Genomic DNA, 24,270 nt, shown 5'->3' on the forward strand with positions numbered 1-24,270 from the left:
GCAACCTCCACCTCCTGGGTTCCAGAGATTCTCCTGTCTCAGCCTCCCGAGTAGCTGGGATTACAGGTGCATGCCACCACCGCCGGCTAATTTTTGTATTTTTAATAGAGGCAGGGTTTCACCATGTTGGTCAGGCTAGTCTCGAATGCCTGACCTCAAGTGATCTGCCTGCCTCGGCCTCCTAAAATGCTGGGATTACAGGTGTGAGCTACCATGCCCGGCCTGGCTATATTTTACAATGTAATTTTGGGAGACACTATGTGGTATGTAGTGCATTAAGGCATCTGAAAGGTCTGGAAAATCTCTTGCAAATGTCAGGCGTCTCCTATGTAAATCTCTTTATAGAAATCTCTTTTCGGCTGGGCCCGGTGGTTTATGCCTATAATCCCAGCACTTTGTGAGGCCTAGGTGGATGGATCACTTGAGGTCAGGAGTTCGAGACCAGCCTGACCAACATGGTGAAACCCTATCTCTACTAAAAATACAAAATTAGCCAGGCGTGGTGGTGCATGCCTGTAACTCCAGCTACTTGAGAGGCTGAGGCAGGAGATTTGCTTGAACCTGGGAGGTGGAGGTTGTGGTGAGCCGAGATCACACCATTGCACTCCAGCCTGGGCAACAAGAGCAAAACTTCATCTCAAAAAAAAAAAAGAAAAAAGAAATCTCTTTTCAACAGGTTTTTTTTTTTTTTTTAAGGTAGTCAACTGTCCTGAGTAAATGAGCACAGTCTTCCCCTTTCAAGTCTTTGGCCAACACAAGTCTTTGGCTCTGTGATTGTTAACAAGTAATGCTTATTCCAGGCAAAGTCAGGAAGTAGGGAAGTTCCTTCTGTGTTTCCTTGTTTTTTTTTTTTTGAGACGTAGTCTCGCTCTGTCGCCCAGGCTGGAGAGCAGTGGCTTGATCTCGGCTCACTGCAAGCACCGCCTCCCTGGTTCACACCATTCTCCTGCTTCAGCCTCCCGAGTAGCTGGGACTACAGGTGCCCGCCACCATGCCCGGCTAATTTTTTGTATTTTTAGTAGAGACGGGGTTTCACTGTGTTAGCCAGGATGGTCTTGATCTCCTGACCTTGTGATCTGCCTGCCTTGGCCTCCCAAAGTGCTGGGATTACAGGTGTGAGCCACTGCGCCCAGCATTGTGTTTCCTTTTAAGCGTACTTGTGGCCAGGTGGGATCTTTCTACATTTCCTCTTGAGAATACTTGTGGATTACAGCCTCTCTCACACCTGTAATCTCAGTGCTTTGAGAGGTCAAGCAGGGAGGATCCCTTCAATTCAAGGGTTTGAGACTAGCCTGGACAACATGGGGAGGCCATTATTTCAAAATAATAATAATAATAAAGTTTGAAAACTTTTTTTTTTTTTTTTTAAAGAATACTTGCCAACCATGAAGGAAAGGGTTTTGGTTCTTTTCTCTCCCTTCCCAATCCTTAGAACCCGTGAAAGGGTTTTGGTTCTTGGTGTGCATAGGGAACATTTCCATTTTTAACCAGAAGGCTGGAGACATTCTAACAATCTACTCAGTTGTTCCCTACCTGTAGGATGAGAACTTCTCACAGCAGTGCCACCCAGTTTTGATCTGTGTATGCGAGGCCTTTCAAAAAAGAGTGGGCAGCAACTTGCTGCAGATAAGAGGTAGGAGGTTTGCTTAGTGAGTAAGAAAGCAGAGTCAGTGCAGTAAATCTCCACCCAGTGAATGACACCCAGTGAGTGCTCGAGTGCCAAGTAAATGAATGGACGGCTGTTGATGCTTGAATATTTCTTTGAGACTAGAATGTGTTGTAATCATTATTTTGTTTTGAGACTCCTGCTCCATTCAATTGGGCTTCCAAAAATTCTGGTAATCTGATGTGTGTTTCTGGATGCTGTATCCCAAGTTTGACCTATAGAGCCCGTGGAGTTTATATACAGGCCACGCCCAAGGAAGGACAAAATTAATGACAACATGACCTTCGATTAGATTTGCTTTGTGAGGCTCCAGGGAGGGAAACCTTGGACCCAGGAGCTGGTGAATAGATTCCAGCAGTGTAAGGAAGAACTACCCATGAATTAGAACTGTTAGAAAATACAGCAACCCCGCTGAAGTCCATCCAGGTTGTTTATAATTCTTCACGGCTATGAATACTTCTGCATGAATATCCTTGTAATATACCATTGTGTATGTGCTCAAATACCTTTGAAGGGTGGATTTCTAGAAGTTGGATGGTTCTGTTGAAAGGTATATGCTTTTAATAGTTTATACACATTGGCCAATTGCCTTCCAAAAGGCTGCGTTAATTTACACCTCATACGTTGCACCCATTGCCACACACCTCATAAATATGGGATATTATCAGTCTTTTTTTTTTTTTCTTTTTTTTGAGATGGAGTTTCACTCTTGTTGCCCAGAGTTTAGTGCAATGGCACGATCTCAGCTCATTGAAACCTCCACCTCCTGGTTTCAAGTGATTCTCCTGCCTCAGCCTCATGAGTAGCTGGGATTACAGGTGCTTGCTACCATGCCCAGCTAATTTTTGTGTTTTTAATGGAGACGGGTTTCACCATATTGGCCAGGCTGGTCTTGAACTCCTGACCTCAGGTGATCCACCGACCTCAGCCTGCCAAAGTGCTGGTATTACAGTCATGAGCCACTGCGCTCGGCCTAAGTCTTTTTCATCATTACCAATCTAATAGGTAATATTTCCTTAGAAATTCAGGAGTGGGGCAGAAGATAAATGTGAGTAGGAGAGATGAGGAAATGTCAGAGACTGGAAGGAGCACCTGTGAGCATTATAGCACCAGGTATTGGAGATAAGATAAATCAGAGAGAGGCCCCTGTTCTCATGAAACAGGGTGGAGAGGTATGGAAGTTGGAGGATGATAGTAATTGACTGAGAAGAGAGGTAAAACCAAAATGCAGTGGCTCACACTTGTAATCCCAGCACTTTGGGAGGCTGAGGCGGGAGGATCGCTTGAGCCCAGGAGTTTGAGACCAGTCTGGGTAACACAGGAAGACCCCATCTCAACAAAGAAAAAAAAAAATAGCTGGGTATGGTGGTGTGTGTGCTTGCAGTCCCAGCTAATTGGGAGGCTGAGGTGGGAGGCTCACTTGAGCCTGGGAGGTAGAGGCTGCAATGAGCCATGATCCTGCCACTGCATTCCAGCCTGGGTGATAGAGAGAGATCTTGTCTCAAAAAAATTAAATAAAAAAACCCCAAATGTTTCTAATTGCTACCAACGTGCTCATTTGGTGCTAGAGCCTAAAGTAGCTAGAACTACATGTCTACTTTACAAGGCAAGGCAGAAAGCAGACATGCAATGAGTTTTGGCTAAACCAATTGGGTCAACTATCTTTGCAGCACAGGAAATGTATTTAGGCACTAACATACTTAAAATGGTGGTCTTGAAGTTGTAAAATTTCTGGAACTGTTGAAATCCCAAGATAAGGGCAAATGTAATCCTTATTTTTGTAGCTCCTTTTATACAGTTGTATTGTTAACAATGTGACATTTTATTTCCTCATAAAATGATTATGTATGATATTTAGATTTACAAAAAGGCCGATTTATACAATGTGAACTGTCCCTAATTGAACTTATTTTTAAAATGCTTTAATATTTGTGGTTAAAAGCTGATGATCTTATATCCACATTGTAGTTTTTTCAATTATGAGATGTGGCAAAAAGTAGAAAAAAATCATCAGTCTTCAAGGGAAATTAATAAAAGAGTTATATCTATGGACTGAATGTCTGACTCTGGGAGGCGGGTGAGTGGGTGGGTGAAAAATGCAGAGGAGAGAAAAAGCTTTTATTTTCAGAAAATTTGTTGGGGAAAAGAAAAATAAGATGTCTCTGCCTCAATTTATTGAATATAACCTATTCTAATGTGAAAACTTGCCTAATGAGTTTCATTTGAAAATCAATTGAATTTGATCTGATTTCCAGTAACATGCAGTGTGAAAACAGGCCCCAGGCTCAGCTCCATCCCTTCCATCTATCCATCCATCCATCTAAAACTCATTCATCCATCCATAGCCAATAACAACTAATAATTATAGGGTGTTTACTACGTGCCAGATACTGTTCTTTTTTTTTTTTTCGAGGCAGAGTCTTGCTCCGTCACCCAGTCTGGAGTGCAGTGGCGTGAATTTGGCTCACTGTAACCTCTGCCTCCCAGGTTCAAGCGATTCTCCTGCTTCAACCTTCCTTCAGCTGAAGGAACAGGCACGTGCCACTGTGCCCAGCTAATTTTTGTATTTTTAGTAGAGATGGGGTTTCACCAGGTTGGCCAGTCTGGTCTGAAACTCCTGACCTCAAGTGATGGGATTACAGGCGTAAGCCACCACACCTGGCCCAGATACTGTTTTAAGTGCTTTACATGCATTATCTCAAGTAAGCTTCCCAGCAACGTTATGAGGCAAGTGCTATCATTATCCCCAGTTTAAAATGGAATCTGAGGGTTTCCCAATAAGTTAAACATAGAATTAATTACCATATGACCCAGCAATTCCAGTCATAGGTATATGCTCCCCCTCAAACTGGAAACAGTTGTTTAAAGAAAACTTGTGCCAGGTGCGGTGGCTCATGCCTGTAATCCCAACACTTTGGGAGGCCTAGGCGGGTGAATCGCTTCAGGTCAGGATTTCGAGACCAGCCTGGCCAACATGGTGAAACCCCGTCTCTACTAAAAATACAAACATTAGCCAGGGAGGGTGAAGCAGAAGAATTGCTTGAACCCGGGAGGCGGAGGTTGCAGTGAGCTGAGATCTCGCCATTGCACTCCAGCCTGGGCAAAAGAGCAAGATGACTCCACCTCAAAAAAAAAAAAAAAAAAAAAAATATATATATATATATAAAATGGCGAAAATGGTAAATTTTATGTTATGTATATTTCACCACAATTTAAGAAATATGTAATTTGAGGCTTGGAGAATTTAATTAAGTGATTTATCTGATGTTAACTTACGGCTGGTACGTGGTAGAGCTGTGTTTTAATCTCAGTCATCTGGCTCTTTTTAAAACAATTACAGAGAAAACTTTATTTTGGGCTATTTAGGAGGTTTAGATCATTTTGATCATCTTCAGCTGTCTTCTCTTCACATACAGGAAAGGCCTTGGAAAGCAGTGGTTGCGCCAGACAGCCCAGGGAGGAGCTGCAGCCTGAGGACCTAGGGCCACCTGCTGTTCCCTGGGATTCATGTCCTTCTGGGGAGGAGGGAGGACCCAGGACAATGGCTGCTGTTCATGATCTGGAGATGGAGAGCATGAATCTGAATATGGGGAGAGAGATGAAAGAAGAGCTGGAGGAAGAGGAGAAAATGAGAGAGGATGGGGGAGGTAAAGATCGTGCCAAGAGTAAAAAGGTCCACAGGATCGTCTCAAAATGGATGCTGCCCGAAAAGTCCCGAGGAACATACTTGGAGAGAGCTAACTGCTTCCCGCCCCCCGTGTTCATCATCTCCATCAGCCTGGCCGAGGTGAATGGGGAGCGGGGTGGGCACTGGGGTAAGTGGCACGGGGAAGTTGCAAACAAACTAGGGGTCAGATCTAGATGTAGAGAAGAGACTGGGAACATGGGAGAGAGCTCGGCGGGGATAGGGACAGCACACACCTCACCTCTGCCTCTGCTCTCCCCACAGCTGCCTTTGAGGCTTTCCCTGTACTCACAGTCACTGCCAACCCAGGGTGGAGTTTCATTTGTCAGATAAATCTGCCCAGCTGTGGCTGCAATTTCAGTGGCTTCCTTTCATTTTAGTTGTGAGGTCTTTAGGAAGCAAATCATTCTGGGGTTGCACAAGGGCTTTCTCTCATGAACCGATTTAGGCTGGTTGGTAAGGCCTTTCTGGGACCCCAGGTTTAGAAGTGTTATAGAATTCTTCTGAATTTCAGTAGGAAAAAAACGGGATCCTTTAACAACGTCTACTTCAGGCAGCATGTGGTGTGTTTTCAGGCTCTGATCTAGTCAGTCCTCTTGTTTTCTAGAAAAGACTGCAAGGCTCAGAGAGGTGGGATGACTATCCCAAGGTCACATCATAGTCACTGGGCCAGGATGAGGCTCCCCTGTACCTTGTGGCACCTAGTTTTTTCCCCCACACCTGATGTCTTATAAAGGAATTGGCCAACCACGGCTGCCTGTGAAGTGTGACTTCAGGGGCATTAGGAAGTTCCTAATGTAACCCTTTTAGTTCCCACTGATGCACTGATGCCTCAGCTTCCTTATCACAAACTGTATTAGTCAAGAGTTCTTCAGAAAAACAGAATCAATAGGTGCGTGTGTCCTGGGGGAAGAGAGGTTAATATTTATTTTAAGGAATTAGCTCAAATGATTATGGAGACTTGGCAAGTCCAAAATCTTCAGGGAAGGCTGGCAGGCTAGAGGCCCAGGGAAGACTTGCCATTCAAGTCCAAAGATAGAGTTTTGCTGGCAGAATTCCCTTTTCCTAACAGAGGACAGTCTTTCAGTCTTTTCACAAGCAAGGCCTTCAACTGATTAGACAAGGCTCACCCACAGTATGGTGGGAAATCGGCTTTTCTCAAAGACTACTGACTTAAATATTAGTATAAACCATACCCTCACAAAAACACCTAGGATAATGTTTAAGCAAATTCTGGGTAGCATAGCCTAACTAAGTTGACACATAAAATTAACTGTTGCAGGAACCAAGCCTCTTATGGCTCAGATAAAGGTAAGGCTAAGGTATAAGCATCCCAGGAGATGCTGTGGTCAAGTCTGTTTAGGTTGAAGGGGCACAGTTCTAATTTTTTTCACAGGATTTTATTGTGAGACTGCTTGCAACTGGGAAGTCGTCCGGATCTGAGACATCTGTATCTGTTTTTTCTGCTTCTCCTTCCTGTTATCCTTCCGGCCTATGGGTTGTCTTGTGTTCCAATCAGCTGTGTGTGTGTCTTCTCCAGGTGAATGGGGAAGAATGAGATAAGGTATCGTGGTACAAATCACAGTTGCCTAGGCAATGAGTGCTATGGAGGAGGGCAGTTTGCCATAGGAGGCTCATGGAGCAGGTGCTGAGATACCTGCCTCTCACAGAAAGACCAATTTTTAAATTAAAAATTTTAATTTTGGAATAATTTTACTTCTATAGAGATATTGTAAAGATAGAACAGAAAGTTCCTGTATGCCCCTCACCCAGTTTCTCCCATTGTTTATATCCTACATTTCCATAGTACATTGCATTTTTTTCCTTTTTTTTCAAACCCAGGATAATCTCTGTATACAGTACATTACATTTCCATAGTATTTTTTTTTTTTTTTTTTGAGATGGAGTCACTCTGTTGCCCAGGCTGGAGTGCCAGTGGCGTGATTTCAGCTCACTGCAACCTCCGCCATCCAGGGTCAAGCGATTCTCCTGACTCAGCCTCCCAAGTAGCTGGGATTACAGGTGTGCACCACCACGCCTGGCTAGTTTTTTTTTTTTTTTGTATTTTTAGTAGAGACGTGGTTTTGCCATGTTGGCTAGGCTGGTCTTGAACTCCTGAGCTCAGGTGATCCACCTGCCTCCGCCTCCCAAAGGGCTGGGATTATAGGCATGAGCCACTGCACCTGGCCCCATAGTACATTTGTCAAAACTAAGAAACTGACATTGGCATATTCCTAACTGAACTCCAGATTTACCTGGATTTTTACCAGTTTCTCCATTAATGTCCTCTTTCTGTTCCTCTGGTACCCACTCCATTTAGCTGCCATGTCTACCCAGTCTCCTTTGATCTATGGCAGCTTCTCAGTCTTTGTTTTTCATGACTCTGATAGTCTTGAGGGGGACTGGCTAGGGATCCTGTAGAATGTTCCCCAGCTGGGTTTGACTGATGCTTTTCTCGTGATTTAATTGGAGTTATGAGTTTGGGAGAAGAATACCACAGAGGTGAAGGGCCCTTGCCATCACATAGCCTCAGAAAGTTGAGGACTTCACATGGCATCACTGGGACATTCACCTCCATCCCTTGGTTAAGGCAGGGTTTGCCAGGTCTCTCCCCTGGCAAGTGACTATTTTTCCCTTTCCCTGCTCTATTATTCGGAAGCCAGCATTGACCTACTTTCATAGCAAGTTGTAAATGAAAGATCAGTTGGTGCGACGATGAGGGCAGTGGGTATTTAAGAGGGAGAGGGTAGTAGAGAACGTAGTGCCAGAGAGCAGGGTGTCCAAGAGCAGGGCAAAACGGGTTCAGAAAGTCTTCCTTACAATGTGAGCTAGCACTGCTCCCAACCATTGGAAGAAGTGGGGTATGGTGGAAACCATCACAGCGGGGGATGGTGAAGAAGTGTATTTCATGTCACCTTCTGGCACTATGGTGTGGCCCACTTGAGAGCTGAATCATCTGAAACAGTTACTGCCCACGGGCTTGGATGGGGCCCCTCTCTGGAGAAGGTGTGGTTAACACTCGTGTCTGCTCCCTCTGTCAGCTGGCAGTGTTTATTTACTATGCTGTGTGGAAGCCTCAGAAACAGTGGATCACCTTGGACACAGGCATCTTGGAGAGTCCCTTTATCTACAGTCCTGAGAAGAGGGAGGAAGCCTGGAGGTTTATCTCATACATGCTGGTACATGCTGGGTAAGCAATGACAGTTAAGCCCCTGGCATCAGAGGTGATTATATCATTGTAACCTCTAACATTTGTTGAGTGCTTTATTATTGATAAGGGACTTTTGTGTCCATAATCTTCACAGCAACCCTAAGGGGTAGGTATTGCTCCCACTGTTTAATGTCTGAGGCTCAGCAGATGTAGTCATGGAGGCTGAGGTGGGCAGATAACGTAAGGTCAGGAATTCAAGACCAGCTTGGCTGATATAGTGAAACCTCATCTCTACTAAAAATAAAAAAATTAGCCAGGCATGGTGGTGCATACCTGTAGTCCTGGAAGGCTGAGGCAGGAGAATTGCTTGAACCTGGGAGGTGGAGGTTGCAGTAAGCCGAGATCGCGCCACTGCACTCCAGGCTGGGGGACAAGAGTGAGACTCCATCTCAAAATAAAAAAGGTGTAGTCACTTGCTCCAAGTCACACAGCTAAGTTGCAGAGCTAGGACCTCAGCCCACTAGTGCTAACTCTAAGGCCAGTATACTTTTTTACTTTTTTTTTTTTTTGAGACGGAGTCTCGCTCTTGTCGCCAGGCTGGAGTGCAGTGGAGTGATCTCGGCTCACTGCAACCTCCGCCTCCTGGGTTGAAGCGATTCTCCTGCCTCAGCCTCCTGAGTAGCTGGGATTATAGGCACCCACCACCAGGCTGGGCTAATTTTTATACTTTTAGTAGAGATGAGGTTTCACCGTGTTGGCTAGGCTAGGCTAGTCTCGAACTCTGACCTCAGCTGATCCATCCACCTCGGCCTCCCAAAGTGCTGGGATTACAGGCGTGAGCCACTGTGCCCTTAAGGCCAGTATACTTTATATTGCATTATAACTGCCCGATATTGGTATTTATTTAGGAATATTAATGAGAAGAGATCAAATCATTGCAAAACCAAAAACATGTTCCCCTAGTTGTCTAATGTTGTTAAATATACTCTTTAGGCTATGAAAATGGTGGTTCTGAATCACCAGTCTCCTCCTCTACCACCATACATCAAACAAAATTTAGTTCATGGCTGGGCACAGTGGCTCACACCTGTAATCCCAGCACTTTGGGAGGCCAAGGTGGGTAGATCACCTGAGGTCAGGAGTTCAAGACAAGCATGACCAATATGGTAAAACCCCATCTCTACTAAAAATACAAAAACTAGCTGGGTGTGGTGGCGTGCGCTTGTAATCTCAGCTACTCAGGAGGCTGAGATAATAAAATTGCTTGAACCCAGGAGGCGGAGGTTGCAGTGAGCTGAGATCATGCCACTGCACTCTAGAGTAGGTGACAGAGTGAGACTCTGTCTCAAAAATAAAATAAATTTAGTTCATGAACATATTGATGAGTGTGTGATACTGTTATCCATCTGGAATAATACTGGTAATAGGAGATGCAGTGCCCGCCATTTAGTTTTGCCTGTAGTTTCTTTCTTTTTTTTTTTTTTTGAGATGGAGTCTAGCTCTGTCGCCAGGCTGGAGTGCGGTTGCGCGATCTTGGCTCACTGCAACCTCTGGCTCCCTGGTTTAAGCCATTCTCCTGCCTCAGCCTCCCGAGTAGCTGGGATTACAGGCATACACCACCATGCCCAGCTAATTTTTGTATTTTTAGTAGAGACGGGGTTTCACCATGGTGGCCGGGATGGTCTCAATCTCCTGACCTTGTGATCCGCCTGCCTTGGCCTCCCAAAGTGCTGGGATTACAGGCGTGAGCCACTGTGCCCGGCCGCTTATAGTTTCTTAAATGCTGATGGCCTTTCATGAACTCACTCAACATCCATGATCCACCATGCCCACTGCAGACAGCGAGCAGCTTCCTGTTGGCCCCACCTATCCAGTGGACTCTTGTGGTCTCAGGTGGGGCCAACATTGTCTGTGCAGTCTACCCAACCCCGGACTTGAAAACGACTCATAGCTGGGGTGTGGTGGTGTGTGCCTGCAGTCCCAGCTACTTGGGAGGCTGACGAAGGAGGATCACTTTGAGTCCAGGAGTCTGAGACCAGCCTGGGCAACATAGAAGAGTGTCTCTCGAAAAAAAAAAAGTTAAAAATAAATAAAAAATAAAATAAAATAGAAAGGATGACACTTTTGCTTGGTGGTTAAATAGGCATCAGGACACATGGCTCAGAGGCTTGACAAATCAGGGGCAAAATCACCAATTGCTCAGTTTCCATTTAACAGGTATGTTCTGAGCAAACATGGCTCCTGCACACAAGAACTTTAAGATGATAAGAAGGAACATGTCAGTTAAATAGCAATGTAAGGCAGTACAGTATTATAGTATATAGTAGGCTGGGTGCAGTGGCTCATGCCTGTGATCCCAGCACTTTGGGAAGCTGAGGTGGGTGGATCATCTGAGGTCAGGAGTTTGAGACCAGGCTAGCCAACATGGTGAAACCCTGTCTCTAGTAAAAATAACAAAAATTAGCTGGGCCTGGTGGCAGGTACCTGTCATCCCAGCTACTTGGGAAGCTGAGGCAGGAGAATCGTTTGAACCCAGGAGGCGGAGGTTGCAGTGAGCCGAGATTGTGCCACTGCACTCCAGCCTGGGTGACAGAGTGAGACTCTGTCTCAAAAAAAAAAAAAAGAAAAAAAAAATATATACACACACACACACACACACACATATATGGCATATGGTAGTTACTTAGCTTCCTTGTTCTTTAGTTTCCTCAGGTGTAAAATGGAGTAATATGAATAGTACCTACCTCATAAGGTTGTTGTGATTAAATGAGACAATGGCTATAATTTTCAATGTGCCTAACACATAGTAAGGCACTTAAAAAGAATTTGTGGCCAGGAGCAGTGGCTCACACCTGTAATCCCAGCACTTTGTGGGGCTGAGGTGGGTGGATTGCTTGAGCCTAGGAGTTCAAGACCAGCCTGGGTGACATGGTGAAACCCCCATCTGTGCAAAAAATAAAATAGAATAAAAAATTAGATCTGCACAGGGTGTGTGCCTGTAGTCCCAGCTACTGGGGAGGCTGAGGTGGGACGATTAAGGAATCCTCAGGCCCAGGAGATGGAAATGTAGCGAGTCGAAATCGAGACACTGCACTCTAGCTTGGGTGAAGGGAGTGAAACCCTGTCTCAAAAAAAAAAAAAAAAAAAAAAAAAAAAGGCCAGACGCGGTGGCTCATGCATGTAATCCCAGCACTTTGGGAGGCCAAGGTGGGTGGATCAATGAGGTCAGGAGTTCGAGACCAGCCTGACCAACATGGTGAAACCCCATCTCTACTAAAAATACAAAAATTAGGCCGGGCACAGTGGCTTACTACTGTAATCCCAGTCTTTGGGAGGCCGAGGCAGGTAGATCATCTGAGGTCAGGAGTTTGAGACCAGCCTGACCAACATGGAGAAACCCTGTCTCTACTAAAAATACAAAATTAGCCAGGCGTGGTGGCATATGCTTGTAATCACAGCTACTCAGGAGGCTGAGGCAGGAGAATCGCTTGAACTCGGAAGGCGGAGGTTGCAGTGAGCTGAGATCATGCCATTGCACTGCAGCCTGGGCAACAAGAGCAAAACTCTGTTAAAAAAAAAAGAAATTAGCTGGGTATGGTTGCAGGCACCTGTAATCTCAGCTACTAGGGAGGCTGAAGCAGGAGAATCACTTGAACCCGGGAGGCGAAGATTGCAGTGAGCCAAGATCACGCCATTGCACTCCAGCCTGGGTGACAGAGAGAGACTTCGTCTCAAAAAAAAAGAAAAAAAAAATTAGCCAGGAGTGGCGGCACATGCCTGTAGTCCCAGCTACTTGGGAGGCTGAGGCATGAGAATTACTTGAACTCTTGAGGCAGAGGTTGTGGTGAGCAGAGATAGCACCACTGCACTCCTGGCTGGGAGACACAGCAAGTTATACACACACACACACACACACACACACACACACACACACACAAAAAGAAAAAGAAAAAAAGTTGTCTGCTAAGAAAAATTGGAAAATAGAATTCTAGTTAAGCAAATCCTTAACTAGAGAAAACACATGAAAATCTGTTCATCTCGCAGGGAAATATCTGCTTGGTTTAGTCATAACATTTGACAACTATTGTTTGTCTTTGCAGAGTTCAGCACATCTTGGGGAATCTTTGTATGCAGCTTGTTTTGGGTATTCCCTTGGAAATGGTCCACAAAGGCCTCCGTGTGGGGCTGGTGTACCTGGCAGGAGTGATTGCAGGTCAGTGTTCTGAAGTAACATGGAATCAATACCTCTGGGCTCTTAGGATTAAAAGCAAACGAAATACACACTTATAGTAGGCTTCTTTAAGTCAAGGGTTACTGCACTCCTAATATGTGCTAGGGAACACACTAAGCCTTAGAGATCCTTGAATAAGAGATACTATCAGCAAGCAAAGACAAGTCATTGTGCCTGTCCTCAGGTATCTCACACTCAAGACAGGGTTTTGCATAATTGAAATTGCAAGTATGCCTGGCACTTCCGCCTGTCATCCCAGCACTTTGGGAGGCTGAGGTGGGTGGATCGCATGAGGCCAGGAGTTCGAGACCAGCCTGGCCAATATGGTGAAACCCTGTCTCTACCAAAAATACAAAAATTAGCTGGGGGTGGTGGCTCACCCCTGTAATCCCAGCTACTCAGGGGGCTGAGGCACCAGAATCACTTGAACCTAGGGGGCGGAGATTGCAGTGAGCCAAGATTGTGCCACTGCACTCCACACTCCAGCCTGGGCAACAGAGTGAGACTCTCTCAAAAAAAAAAAGAAAAGGAATAAAGAAAACTGCAAGTAGTTTGGTGTACAGGTATGTATTTGAGTAAAGGTCTAAAGCCAGATCATGGAGGCTCTTATATGTCAGACTAATGATTTTGAGAAGTAACATGATCAGATTTGCATTTAAGAAAGACAACTTTAAGAGAATGTAGAGAATAACCAAAGGGGCTCTAAGACTGGGTAGGTACAAGCAGCATATGTCAGTGATCCCTAAATCTGGGTGTGCCTAAGATGATCCATTATGGCATGGGAAGAAAATATTAGAACTCCCATCCATCCATTTGTTTATTTATTGGAAACATTTTTTAAAAAAATTAAACTTTTAATTTTGAGATAATTACAGATTTACATGCAGTTGTTAGAAATAATGCCTAGAGGTCTTATGTACCCTTTAAACCAGCGATCCCCAATGGTGACATCTTGCAAAACATTAGTACTGTATCACAACTAGGATATCCATGTTGATATAGTCAGGGTACAAAATATTTTCAAACCATATGGATCCCTTATGATGCCTTTTTATAGCTATACTGTCTTCTGTCCCACCCTCCTTTACCTTTGGCAACCACTAATCTGTTCTCCATTTCTATAATTTTGTCATTTGAAGAATATTATATAAATGGAATAATGCAGTATATACCCTTGTGGGATTGATTTTCTTCACTCAGCATAATTCTCTGGGGATTCATCTAGGTTGCTGCGCGTGTCAATAGTTTATTCCTTTTTATTGCCCAGTATTCATTCCATAAAATGGATATAGCACTGCTTGTTTAACCATTCACTCATTGAAGGTTATCTGAGTTGTTTTCAGTTTTTGGCTATTAGGAATAACACCACTCCAAACACTTGTGTATATGTTTTTATGAACATAAGTATGGGGTTTTGTGAACAGAGTTTTCAGTTTTCTAGGATAAATGTCCAAAGGCACAGTTGTTGGAACATATGAGAGTGGTATATTTTATTTTTTAATTTAATTTAATTTAATTCATTAATTTATTTATTTTGAGACGGAGTCTCACCCTGTCATCCAGGCTGGAGTGCAATGGTGCGATCTCGGCTCACTGCAACCTCCATTTCCCAGGTTCAAACGATTCTCCTGCCTCAGCCTCCTGAGTAGCTGGGATTACAGGTGTCTGCCACCACACTCAGCTAATTTTTGTATTTTTAGTAGAGATGGGGTTTCACCATGTTGGCCAGGCTGGTCTCAAACTCCTGACCTTGTGATTCGCCCACCTTGGCCTCCCAAAGTGCTGGGATTACAGGTGAATTTTTAAAGAGAATTCTTTAAATATTAAACATTTAAAGAATGTTTTCTAGAATGCCTCTCCCATTTTACATTCACTGTAGCAATGCATAAATGATTCAGATTCAGCATTTGGTGTTGTCATGATTTTTTATTTTACCTGTGCTCGTGATATGGAAGGGTGGAAGGGAAGTGCTGGGTAGAGAAGGGCATAGTGCCTGGCTAGGGCTCCACCCCCAGGCCTGTGCCCATGGAACTAGGTGAGGACAGACATTTTCGTTTTCCTGCCCAAATGTTGCATTTTCCAATACCATCCTGACTTGCCACGCCCCCATCCTGTGCCTATAAAAACCCTGAGACCCTAGTCCGCAGACACACAAGCAGCTGGATGTCGAGAGGAACACATCCACAGAAGATGACAGGACAGACACCAGCACACCAGCAGGCCACTGACCAGCAGAAGGATGCGGAGTTTGGCTGGGGCAGTCAGAGGAGATCCCGGGCTGCCAAGTGGCCTGACTCCAGGGGAAAACCATCCCCCTTCTGGCTACCCCATCTGCTGAGAGCTACTTCCACTCAATAAAACCTTGTACTCATTCTCCGAGGCCACGTGTGATCCATCCAATTCTTCCTGTACACGAGGCAAGAACCCTGGGATTACAAAAAGCTCTCTGACCTGGAGATAAGGCACAAGTATAATTGAGCTGACTAACAGAAGCTACCTACGGACTGCTAAACTAAAAGAGTACCCTGTAACACATGCCCACTGGGGCTTCAGCTGTAAATTCACCCCTAGACACTGCTGTGGGGTCAGAGCCCCACAGCCTGCCCGTCTGAATACTCCCCCAGAGGTTTGAGCAGCAGGGCACTGAAGAAGCGAACCACATCCCCATTGCACGCCCTGCGAGGGGGACAAGGGAACTTTTCCCATTTCACTCCTAAGTGGGTAGTGAAATATGATCATGGTTTTTTTTTTTGGAGATGGAATTTCACTCTTGTTGCCTAGGCTGGAGTGCAATGGTGCAATCTCAGCTCACAGCAACCTCCACCTCCCGGGTTCAAGTGATTCTCCTGCCTCAGCCTCCCGAGTAGCTGGGATTACAGGTGTGCACCACCACATCTGGCTAATTTTGTATTTTTAGTAGAGACAGGTTTCTCCATGTTGGTCAAACTGGTCTCAAACTCCTAACCTCAGATGATCCACCTGCCTCGGCCTCCCAAAGTGCTGGGATTACAGGCATGAGCCACTGCACCCAGCTGATCATGATCTTAATTTGCATTTCCCTAATGGCTAATGATGTTGAATATCTTTTTTTTTTTTTTTTCAAATTTGGAGGGACATTCTGACTTGCATTGTTGAATATCTTTTTATGTGCTTATCTGTCATCTATCTTCTTTAGTGAAATGTCTCTTCATGTTTTTTGCCCATTTTCTAACTTTTTTAAACTGTTGAATTTTGAGGGTTCTTTATGTATTCTAGATGCTAGCCCTTAGCTGAATATGTAGTTTATTAATATTTTCACCCAGTCTGTAGCTTGTCTTTTTATCCTCTTACCAAGGTCTTTCAGAGAACATGAATTTTAAATTTTGATGAAGTCTAACATCAATTTTTCCATTTATGAATGGTACTTTTGGGGTTATGTCTTAAAAACCTTTCACTGAACCTTAGGTCCTGAAGATTTTTTCCAATGTTATCTTCTAAAAGTTATAGCTTTATGCTTTACATTTATTTATTTGTTTGTTTGTTCACTTTTAGAGACAGGGTCTCACTTGGTTGCCTAGGCTGGAATGCAGTGACACAATCATAGCTTACTGCAGCCTGCAGCCTCGAACTCCTGCGCTCAAGTGATCCTCTGGCCTTGGCCTCCTAAAGTGTTGGGATTACAGGCATGAGCCACTGCACCAGGCCTTATGCTTTACTTTTTTTTTCTTTAATTTTATTTATTTATTTATTTTGAGACAGAGTTCTGCTCTTGTCGCCCAGGCTGAAGTGCAATGGCGCAATCTCGGCTCACTGCAACCTCCACCTCCCAGGTTCAAGCAATTCTCCAGCCTCAGCCTCCTGAGTAGCTGGGATTACAGGCGCCCACCACCATGCCTGGCTAATTTTTGTATTTTTATTAGAGAAGGAGTTTCGCCATGTTGGCCAGGCTGGTCTCGAACTCCTGACCTCAGGTGATCTGCCCACCTCGGCCTCCCAAAGTGCTGGGATTACAGGCATGAGCCACTGCACCTGGCCTTTACTTTTAAATATGCAACCCATTTTGAGTTTGAGGTTTGTTTTGTTTGTTTGGCCTGAAGATATCCAGTTATGCTAGAATAATTCATTGAAAGGAATTTTTCCTCCTTTGTTGAATTGCTTTTACACCATTATAAAAAAATCAGTTGCCTATAGTTTTGTGGGGGCTATTCTGGGTTCTTTTTATTCTATCAATCTCTATGTCTATCCCTCCACCAAAACTACATAGGCTTGATTACTGTAGCTATATAATAAGTTTTGAAATCAGAATGATTCCTCCCATTTTATTCTTCATTTTGAAAATTGTAGCTGTTTTAATTCCTTTGCCTTTCCATATAAGCGTTAGATTAATTCTGTTTATAGCTATAGAAATTCTTGCTGGAATTTTGATAGGAGTTGCCTTAAATCTGTACATCAATTTGGGGAGAACTGATATATTTTCTATATTGAGTGTTCCAATCTATGAACAGTGTCTCTTATTTATATCTCCTAAATGGTGGTGTATTTTAAATTTCAGTGTCCATAATTTCATTGCTAGTATATAGAAACACAATTGATTCATGCATATTATTCTTTTTTTTTTTTTGAGATGGAGTCTTGCTCTGTCGCCCAGGCTGGAGTGCAGTGGTGCGATCTCCGCTCACTGCAAGCTCCGCCTCCCAGGTTCATGCCATTCTCCTGCCTCAGCCTCCCGAGTAGCTGGGACTACAGGTGCCCGCCACCACACCCAGCTAATTTTTTGTATTTTTAGTAGGGACAGGGTTTCACCGTGTTAGCCAGGATGGTCTCGATCTCCTGACCTCGTGATCTGCCCGCCTTGGCCTCCCAAAGTGCTGGGATTACAGGCGTGAGCCACTGCGCCCGGCCTGTGCATGTTATTCTTATATCTTGCAACCTTGCTGAACTCATTTAGTAGTAGGGTTTTTGTTTTGTTTTAGATTCCTTGGGATTTTTCTTTTTTTTTTTTTTTGAGGTTTAGCAAGTTGTGTTTTTTTTTTATTTTTTTATTTTTTATTAAGTATTTATTGATTGTTCTTGGGTGTTTCTTGGAGAGGGGGATATGGCAGGGTCATAGGATAATAGTGGAGAGAAGGTCAGGAGATAAACACATGAACAAAGGTCTCTGGTTTTCCTAGGCAGAGCTCCCTGCGGCCTTCTGCAGTGTTTGTGTCCCTGGGTACTTGAGATTAGGGAGTGGTGATGACTCTTAAAGAGCATGCTGCCTTCAAGCATCTGTTTAACAAAGCACATCTTGTACCACCCTTAATCCATTTAACCCTGAGTTGACACAGCACATGTTTCAGAGAGCAGGGGGCTGGGGGAAAGGCCATAGATCAACAGCAGATTCCTTGGGATTTTTCATGTCATCTGCAAATCATCATGTCATCTATAAATAGGGATATTTTATTTCTTCCTTTCCAATCTATATGCCTTTTGCTTCTTTTTCTTGCCTTATTATGTTGGCTCGCACTTCAAGCACTATGTTGGTTAAGAGTTAAGAGAACAGATGTTCTTGCCTTGTTTCCAATCTTAGGCAGAAAGCAATTAGTATTTCGCCACAAAGTGTAATGTTAGCTGTGTTTTTTTTTTTTTTTGAGTTGGAGTCTTGCACTGTTGCCCAAGCTGGAGTGCAATGGCACAATCTTGGCTCACTGCAACCTCTGCCTCCCAGGTTCAAGAGATTCTCCTGCCTCAGCCTCCCAAGTAGCCGGGATTATAGGTGCTCACCACCATGCCCGACTAATTTTTTGTGTTTTTAGTAGAGATGGGGTTTCATTATGTTGGCCAGGCTTGTCTCGAACTCCTGACCTCATGATCTGCCTGCCTTGGCCTCCCAAAGTGCTGGGATTAGAGGTGTGAGCAACCACGCCCGGCCTGAGCCACTGCGCCTGGCCGTTTTTTTTTTTTTTTTTTTCTTGAGACAGAGTCTCTGTCACCCAGGCTGGAGTGAAATAGCATGATCTCGGCTCACTGCAACCTCCACCTCCCAGGTTCAAGCAATTCTTGTGCCTCAGCCTCCGAGTAGTTGGGATTACAGGTATGCAGTACCACACCCGGCTAATTTTTTTTTTTTTTTTCTGTAGAGACAGGGTTTCAACATGTTGGCAGGCTGATTTCAAACTCCTGGCCTCAAGTGATTCTCTTGCCTCGGCCTCCCAAAGTGCTGGGATTACAGGCATGAGCCACCATGCCCGGCCAACTGTAAGTTTTTTGTAGGTGCTCTTTACCAATCCATTTATTTCTAAAAAATGAATAAGAAATCTATAGAGCAGAGTCCTGTGGATGGGAAAAAGAAAAATAAGGCTGGGCACAGTGGCTCATGCCTATAATCCCCAGCACTATGGGAGGCCAAGGCAGGAGGATTGCCTGAGTTCAGTAGTTTGAGACCAGCCTGGGCAATATAATGAAACTCCGTTTCTACCAAAAGAAAATTAGGCCAGGCATGGTGGCTCACGCTTGTAATGCCAGGCTGGTCTCGAACTCCTGATCTCAGGTGATCCACCTGCCTTGGCCTCCCAAAGTGCTGAGATTACAGGCGTGAGCCACCGCGCCTGGCCTTATTCTCTTAATAATATCTTTTGGAGAGGAGAAGTTATAAATATTAAATCTATAATTTTTATTTTTAAAAATGTTTTACTATATATATAGTATACATATTATATATGTATATAAGTATATATATGTATTTTTTTTTTATTTTGGTAGAGACAGTGTTTTGCCATATTGCCCAGGCTAGTCTCAAACTCCTGAGCTCAAGTGATCAGTCTGCACTGGCCTCCCAAAATGCTAGGATTACAGGTGTGCGCCATGATGCCTGGCCTTTTATACATTTTCAGACTTTAGGAATTGTGACTTTTAGTGTGATATCAAATAATTTTTTTTTCTTTTTTTTTTGAGACAGAGTCTCATTCTGTCACCCATACTGGAGTGTAGTGGCGCAATCTCGGCTCACTGCAAATTCTGCCTCCGGGTTCACGCAATTCTCAGGCCTCAGCCTCCTGAGTAGCTGAGATTACAGGCGCACATCACCACACCCGGCTAATTTTTTTTGTATTTTTAGTAGAGACGGGGTTTCACTACGTTGGCCAGACTGGTCTCAAACTCCTGACCTTGTGATCCACCTGCCTTGGCCTCCCAAAGCGCTGGGATTACAGGCATGAGCCACCGCACCCAGCCTGTATCAAATAATTTTTACCTAACACAAAATCACCAAGATTTCTCCTAGAATCACCATGTTTTCTCCTAGAAGTTTTATTTTAGGCTTTCCATTTAGGTGTATCATCTGGTTTTTTTGCAAGGGGAAGGACTGAACTGTCATTTTTTTTCATGTGGATGTCTGTTCTAACATCATTTGTTGAAAAGACAGTCCTTTCTCCATTGAATTGCTTTAGTATCTGTTGAAAATACAAATTGCTTTTGTATCTTTGTTGAAGTTGTTGTTTGTATATATGAGTGTGTTAATTTCTGGAGGTTCTATTCTGTTCCACTTATGTATTTGTATATCTTTACACCAATACCACATATCTTGGTTACTGTAGTTTTCATGACTTACTAGTCATGAAATCAGGAAGGGCTAGCACTCTAACTTTACTCTTTTTCACAAATTTTTTGGCTATTCTAAATCCTTTGCATTTCCATATAACTTGGTTTGTGCGTTTCTAAAAAAAATCTGCTGGGATTTGGATTGCATTGAATCTATAGATCAACCTGGGGAAAACGGACATTTTAACAATATTGAATGTCTTCCAGCCCATGTTGAACAAGGTATACCTTTCTGTGTATTTAGGTCTTTCAAAATTCCTCTCAGCATGTTTTTTAGTTTTCAGTGTTTATGTCTTGCAGAGTTTTTGATCAGATTTATCTCTATGTATTTCATATTTTTGATGTATTAGAAAGGGTAATGTTTTTAAAATTTCTATTTCTTGGCCGGGCGTGGTAGCTCATGCCTGTAATCCCAGCACTTTCGGAGGCCAAGGCAGGTGGATCGCCTGAGGTCAGGAGTTCGAGACCAGCCTGGGCAACATAGTGAAACCCCGTCTCTACTAAAAATACAAAAATTAGCTGGGTGTGGTGGTGGGCGCCTGTAATCCCAGCTACTTGGGAGGCTGAGGTAGAAGAAAGGCTTGAACCCAGGAGGCGGAGGTTGCAGTGAGCCAAGATCGTGCCACTGCACTCCAGCCTGGGCAACAAGAGCAAAACTCTGTCTCAAAAAAAAAAAAAAATTATATTTCTCATTCTTCATTGTTACCGCATGAAAATATATACTTTTTGGTATATTTTGTATATAGATCTTGTGTCTTCCAACCTTGCTAAACTCATTTATTACTTCTAGAAGCTTTTTGTAGATTCCATTACATTTTCTACATAGATTATTATGTTGTCTGTACTTGCTAATTTCCCTTCTGATGTTTTCTTTGACACATGGGTTATTTAAAATGTGTTATTTAGTTTTTAAATATTTGTGTGTTTTTCCAAAGATGTTCTGTTGTTAATATGTAGTTTAACTGTGGTTAGAGACTGGGCGTGGTGGCTCACGCCTATAATCCCAGCCCTTTGGGGGGTTGAGGTGGGCAGATCATTGAGCCCAGGAGTTTGAGACCAGCCTGGGCAACATGGTTAAACCCCATCTTTAAAAAAAAAACAAAGGCTGGGTGCGGTGGCTTATGCCTGTAATCCCAGCACTTGGGGAGGCCGAGGTGGGCGGATCATCAGGTCAGGAGTTCGAGACCAGCCCGACCAACATGGTGAAACCCCGTCTCTATTAAAAATACAAAAAAATTAGCTGGGCGTGGTGGTGTGCACCTGTAATCCAAGCTACTCAGGAGGCTAAGGCAGGAGAATCGCTTGAACCCGGGAAGCAGAGGTTACAGTGAGCTGAGATTGCGCCACTGTACTCCAGCCTGGGCGACAACGCGAGACTCCATCTCAAAAAAAAAATAATAATAAAAATAAAAAAATAAAATAAAATAAAGTAAAACAAAACAAAAACAAAAATTAGCTTGGTGGTGCACACCTGTAGTCCCAGCTATTCGGGAGGCTGAGGTAGAAAAATCACCTGAGCCTAGGAAGTCGAGGCTGCAGTGAGCTGTAATCACGCCACTGCATTCCAGCCTGGGCGACAGAGTGAGACTCTGTCTCAAAAAAGAAAAAGAAAAAAGAAGAAAAGAAAACTGTGGTTAGAGAACAAACTTTGTATGACTTGAATCCTTTTAAATGTATTAAGATTTGTTTTATGGTCCAGAATATGGTCTACGTTGGTAAGTGTTCTTTGTACATTTGAAAATAATGTGTGAGATCAGTTGTTGTTGGGTAGAATATTGTATACATGTCAATTAGGTCCATTTGGTTGATTATGTTGTTTGTCTTCTGATTTTCTGTCTACTTTTTCTATAAATTATTGAGAAAGGATTATTGAAATCTCTGATTATAATAATGCATTTGTCTGTTTCTTCTGTGGTTCTATCAGTTTTTGCTTTATTTATTTATTTATTTATTTATTATTTTTTTTTGAGATGGAGTCTCACTCTGTCACCCAGGCTGGAGTGCAGTGGTGCGATCTCAGCTCACTGCAACCTCCACTGGGTTCAAGCGATTCTCCTGCCTCAGCCTCTCGAGTAGCTGGGACTACAGGCATGTGCCAGAATGCCCAGCTAATTTTTGTATTTCTAGTAGAGACGGGGTTTCACCATGCTGGCCAGGCTGGTCTCAGACTCCTGACCTCAGGTGATCCACTGGCTCGGCCTCCCAAAGTGCTGGGATTATAAGCGTGAGCCACTGGCCCATTTATTTATTTATTTATTTTTAAATTTTTCTTTCTTTTGTTTTCTTTTTCTTTTTTTACTTTCTTTCTTTCTTTTTTTTTTTTTTTTTTGAGACTGAGTCTTTCTCTATCGCCCAGGCTGGAGTGCAATGGTGCAATCTTGGGTCACTGCAACCTCTGCCTCCTGGGTTTAAGCAATTCTCCTGTCTTGGCCTCCTGAGTAGCTGGGATTACAGGTGCCTGCCACCAAGCCCAGCTAATTTTTGTATTTTTAGTAGAGACAGGGTTTCACCATTTTGGCCAGGTCCTCTTGAACTCCTGACCTCAGGAGATCTGCCTGCCTTGGCCTCCCAAAGAGCTGGGATTACAGGTGTGAGCCACTGCACCCAACCATATGCCTGATAATTTTTGATTGGATGCTACACATTTTATCTAGTTGGATGGTGCATATTTTTGTGTTCCTGTAAATACTTTTTTAATTTTTAAAATTTTATTTATTTATTCATTTAGAGATGGAGTCTTGCTCTGTCACCCAGATTGGGGTGCAGTGATGTGATCTTGGCTCACTGTAGCCTCTGCCTCCTGGGTTCAAACAATGCTCCTGCCTCAGCCTCCTAAGTAGCTGGGACTACAGACGTGTGCCACCATGCTTGGTTAATTTTTGTATTTTTAGTAGAGACAGGGTTTTGCTATGTTGGTCAGGCTGGTCTTGAACTCCTGACCTCAAGTGATCCTGCTGCCTTGGCCTCCCAAATTGCTGGGATTACAGGCATGAGCCACTGTGCCCAGCCAATGCTTTTTATTTTTTATTTTTATTTACTTATTTTTTTTGAGACAGAGTCTCACTCTGTCATCCAGGCTGGAGTGCGGTGGCATGATCTTGGCTCACTGCAACCTCTGTCTCCCAGGTTCAAGTGACTCTTTTTCTTCTTTTTCTTTTTTTTTTTTTTTTTAGACAGAGTCTAACTCTTGTCGCCCAGGCTGGAGTGCAGTGGTGGATCTCGGCTCACTGCAACCTCCGCCTCTCAGGCTCAAGCGATTCTCCTGCCTCAGTCTCCCAAGTAACTGGGATTACAGGCACGCACCACCATGCCTGGCTAATTTTTGTGTTTTTAGTGGAGATGGGGTTTCACCATGTTGGCCAGGCTGGTCTCAAACTTCTGACCTTAATGATCCACCTGCCTTGGCCTCCCAAAGTGCTGGAATTATAGGCATGAGCCATTGCACTCGGCCCGGGGGGTTCTTGTGTCTCAGCCTCCCGAGTAGCTGGGATTATAGGTGCACACCACCATACCCGGCTAATTTTTGTATTTTTAGTAGAGAAGGGGCTTCACCATGTTGGCCAGGCTGCTTTTGAACTCCTGACCTCAAGTGATCTACCCGCCTTGGCCTTCCAAAGTGCTGAGATTACAGGCGTGAACCACCGCTCCAGGCCATAAATACTTTTTAGATTTGTTCTGTAACTCAGTTATGTTACTTGGAAGCAGTTTGATTCTTTTTGGTAAGATGGTAATTATTCCCACCACTGGACCCTTTTGTGTACTCTAAGGATTGCCCCATTAATTATGGCATTTTCCAGTACACATCCCCACACTGCTTGCAGGAAAGGACCTAGAGAAAAGTCGCAGGGCAGAAAAGCAGAGGAGGACGGCCCTGGATTTGGCTTATCAGTCCTTGGGGCCCTCCTGCCCCAGGAAGGGCAGCCAGGATCATGGTGTTGTCGCCATCATTATCACCCTGGCCATGAGATTGCAGGACTAGG

General features: G+C 43.9%; 1 protein-coding gene across 2 annotated transcripts in view; it reads left to right on the plus strand.

Annotated features, from left to right (window-relative positions):
• The window catches only part of RHBDL2 (rhomboid like 2), a 54,535-nt gene that overhangs the window by 16,463 nt on the left and 13,802 nt on the right, over positions 1–24,270 (plus strand). For both annotated transcript variants that reach the window (XM_054494139.2, XM_054494149.2), the window contains exons 2-4: positions 5,083–5,453; positions 8,393–8,541; positions 12,603–12,715. In XM_054494139.2, the coding sequence (XP_054350114.1) occupies positions 5,208–5,453; positions 8,393–8,541; positions 12,603–12,715 (508 nt within the window). In that variant the 5' untranslated portion in view covers positions 5,083–5,207. The remainder of the gene's footprint in view (positions 1–5,082; positions 5,454–8,392; positions 8,542–12,602; positions 12,716–24,270) is intronic.

This window comes from Pongo pygmaeus, chromosome 1 (genome assembly GCF_028885625.2).
Source record: "Pongo pygmaeus isolate AG05252 chromosome 1, NHGRI_mPonPyg2-v2.0_pri, whole genome shotgun sequence".
NCBI classification, from domain to species: domain Eukaryota; kingdom Metazoa; phylum Chordata; class Mammalia; order Primates; family Hominidae; genus Pongo; species Pongo pygmaeus.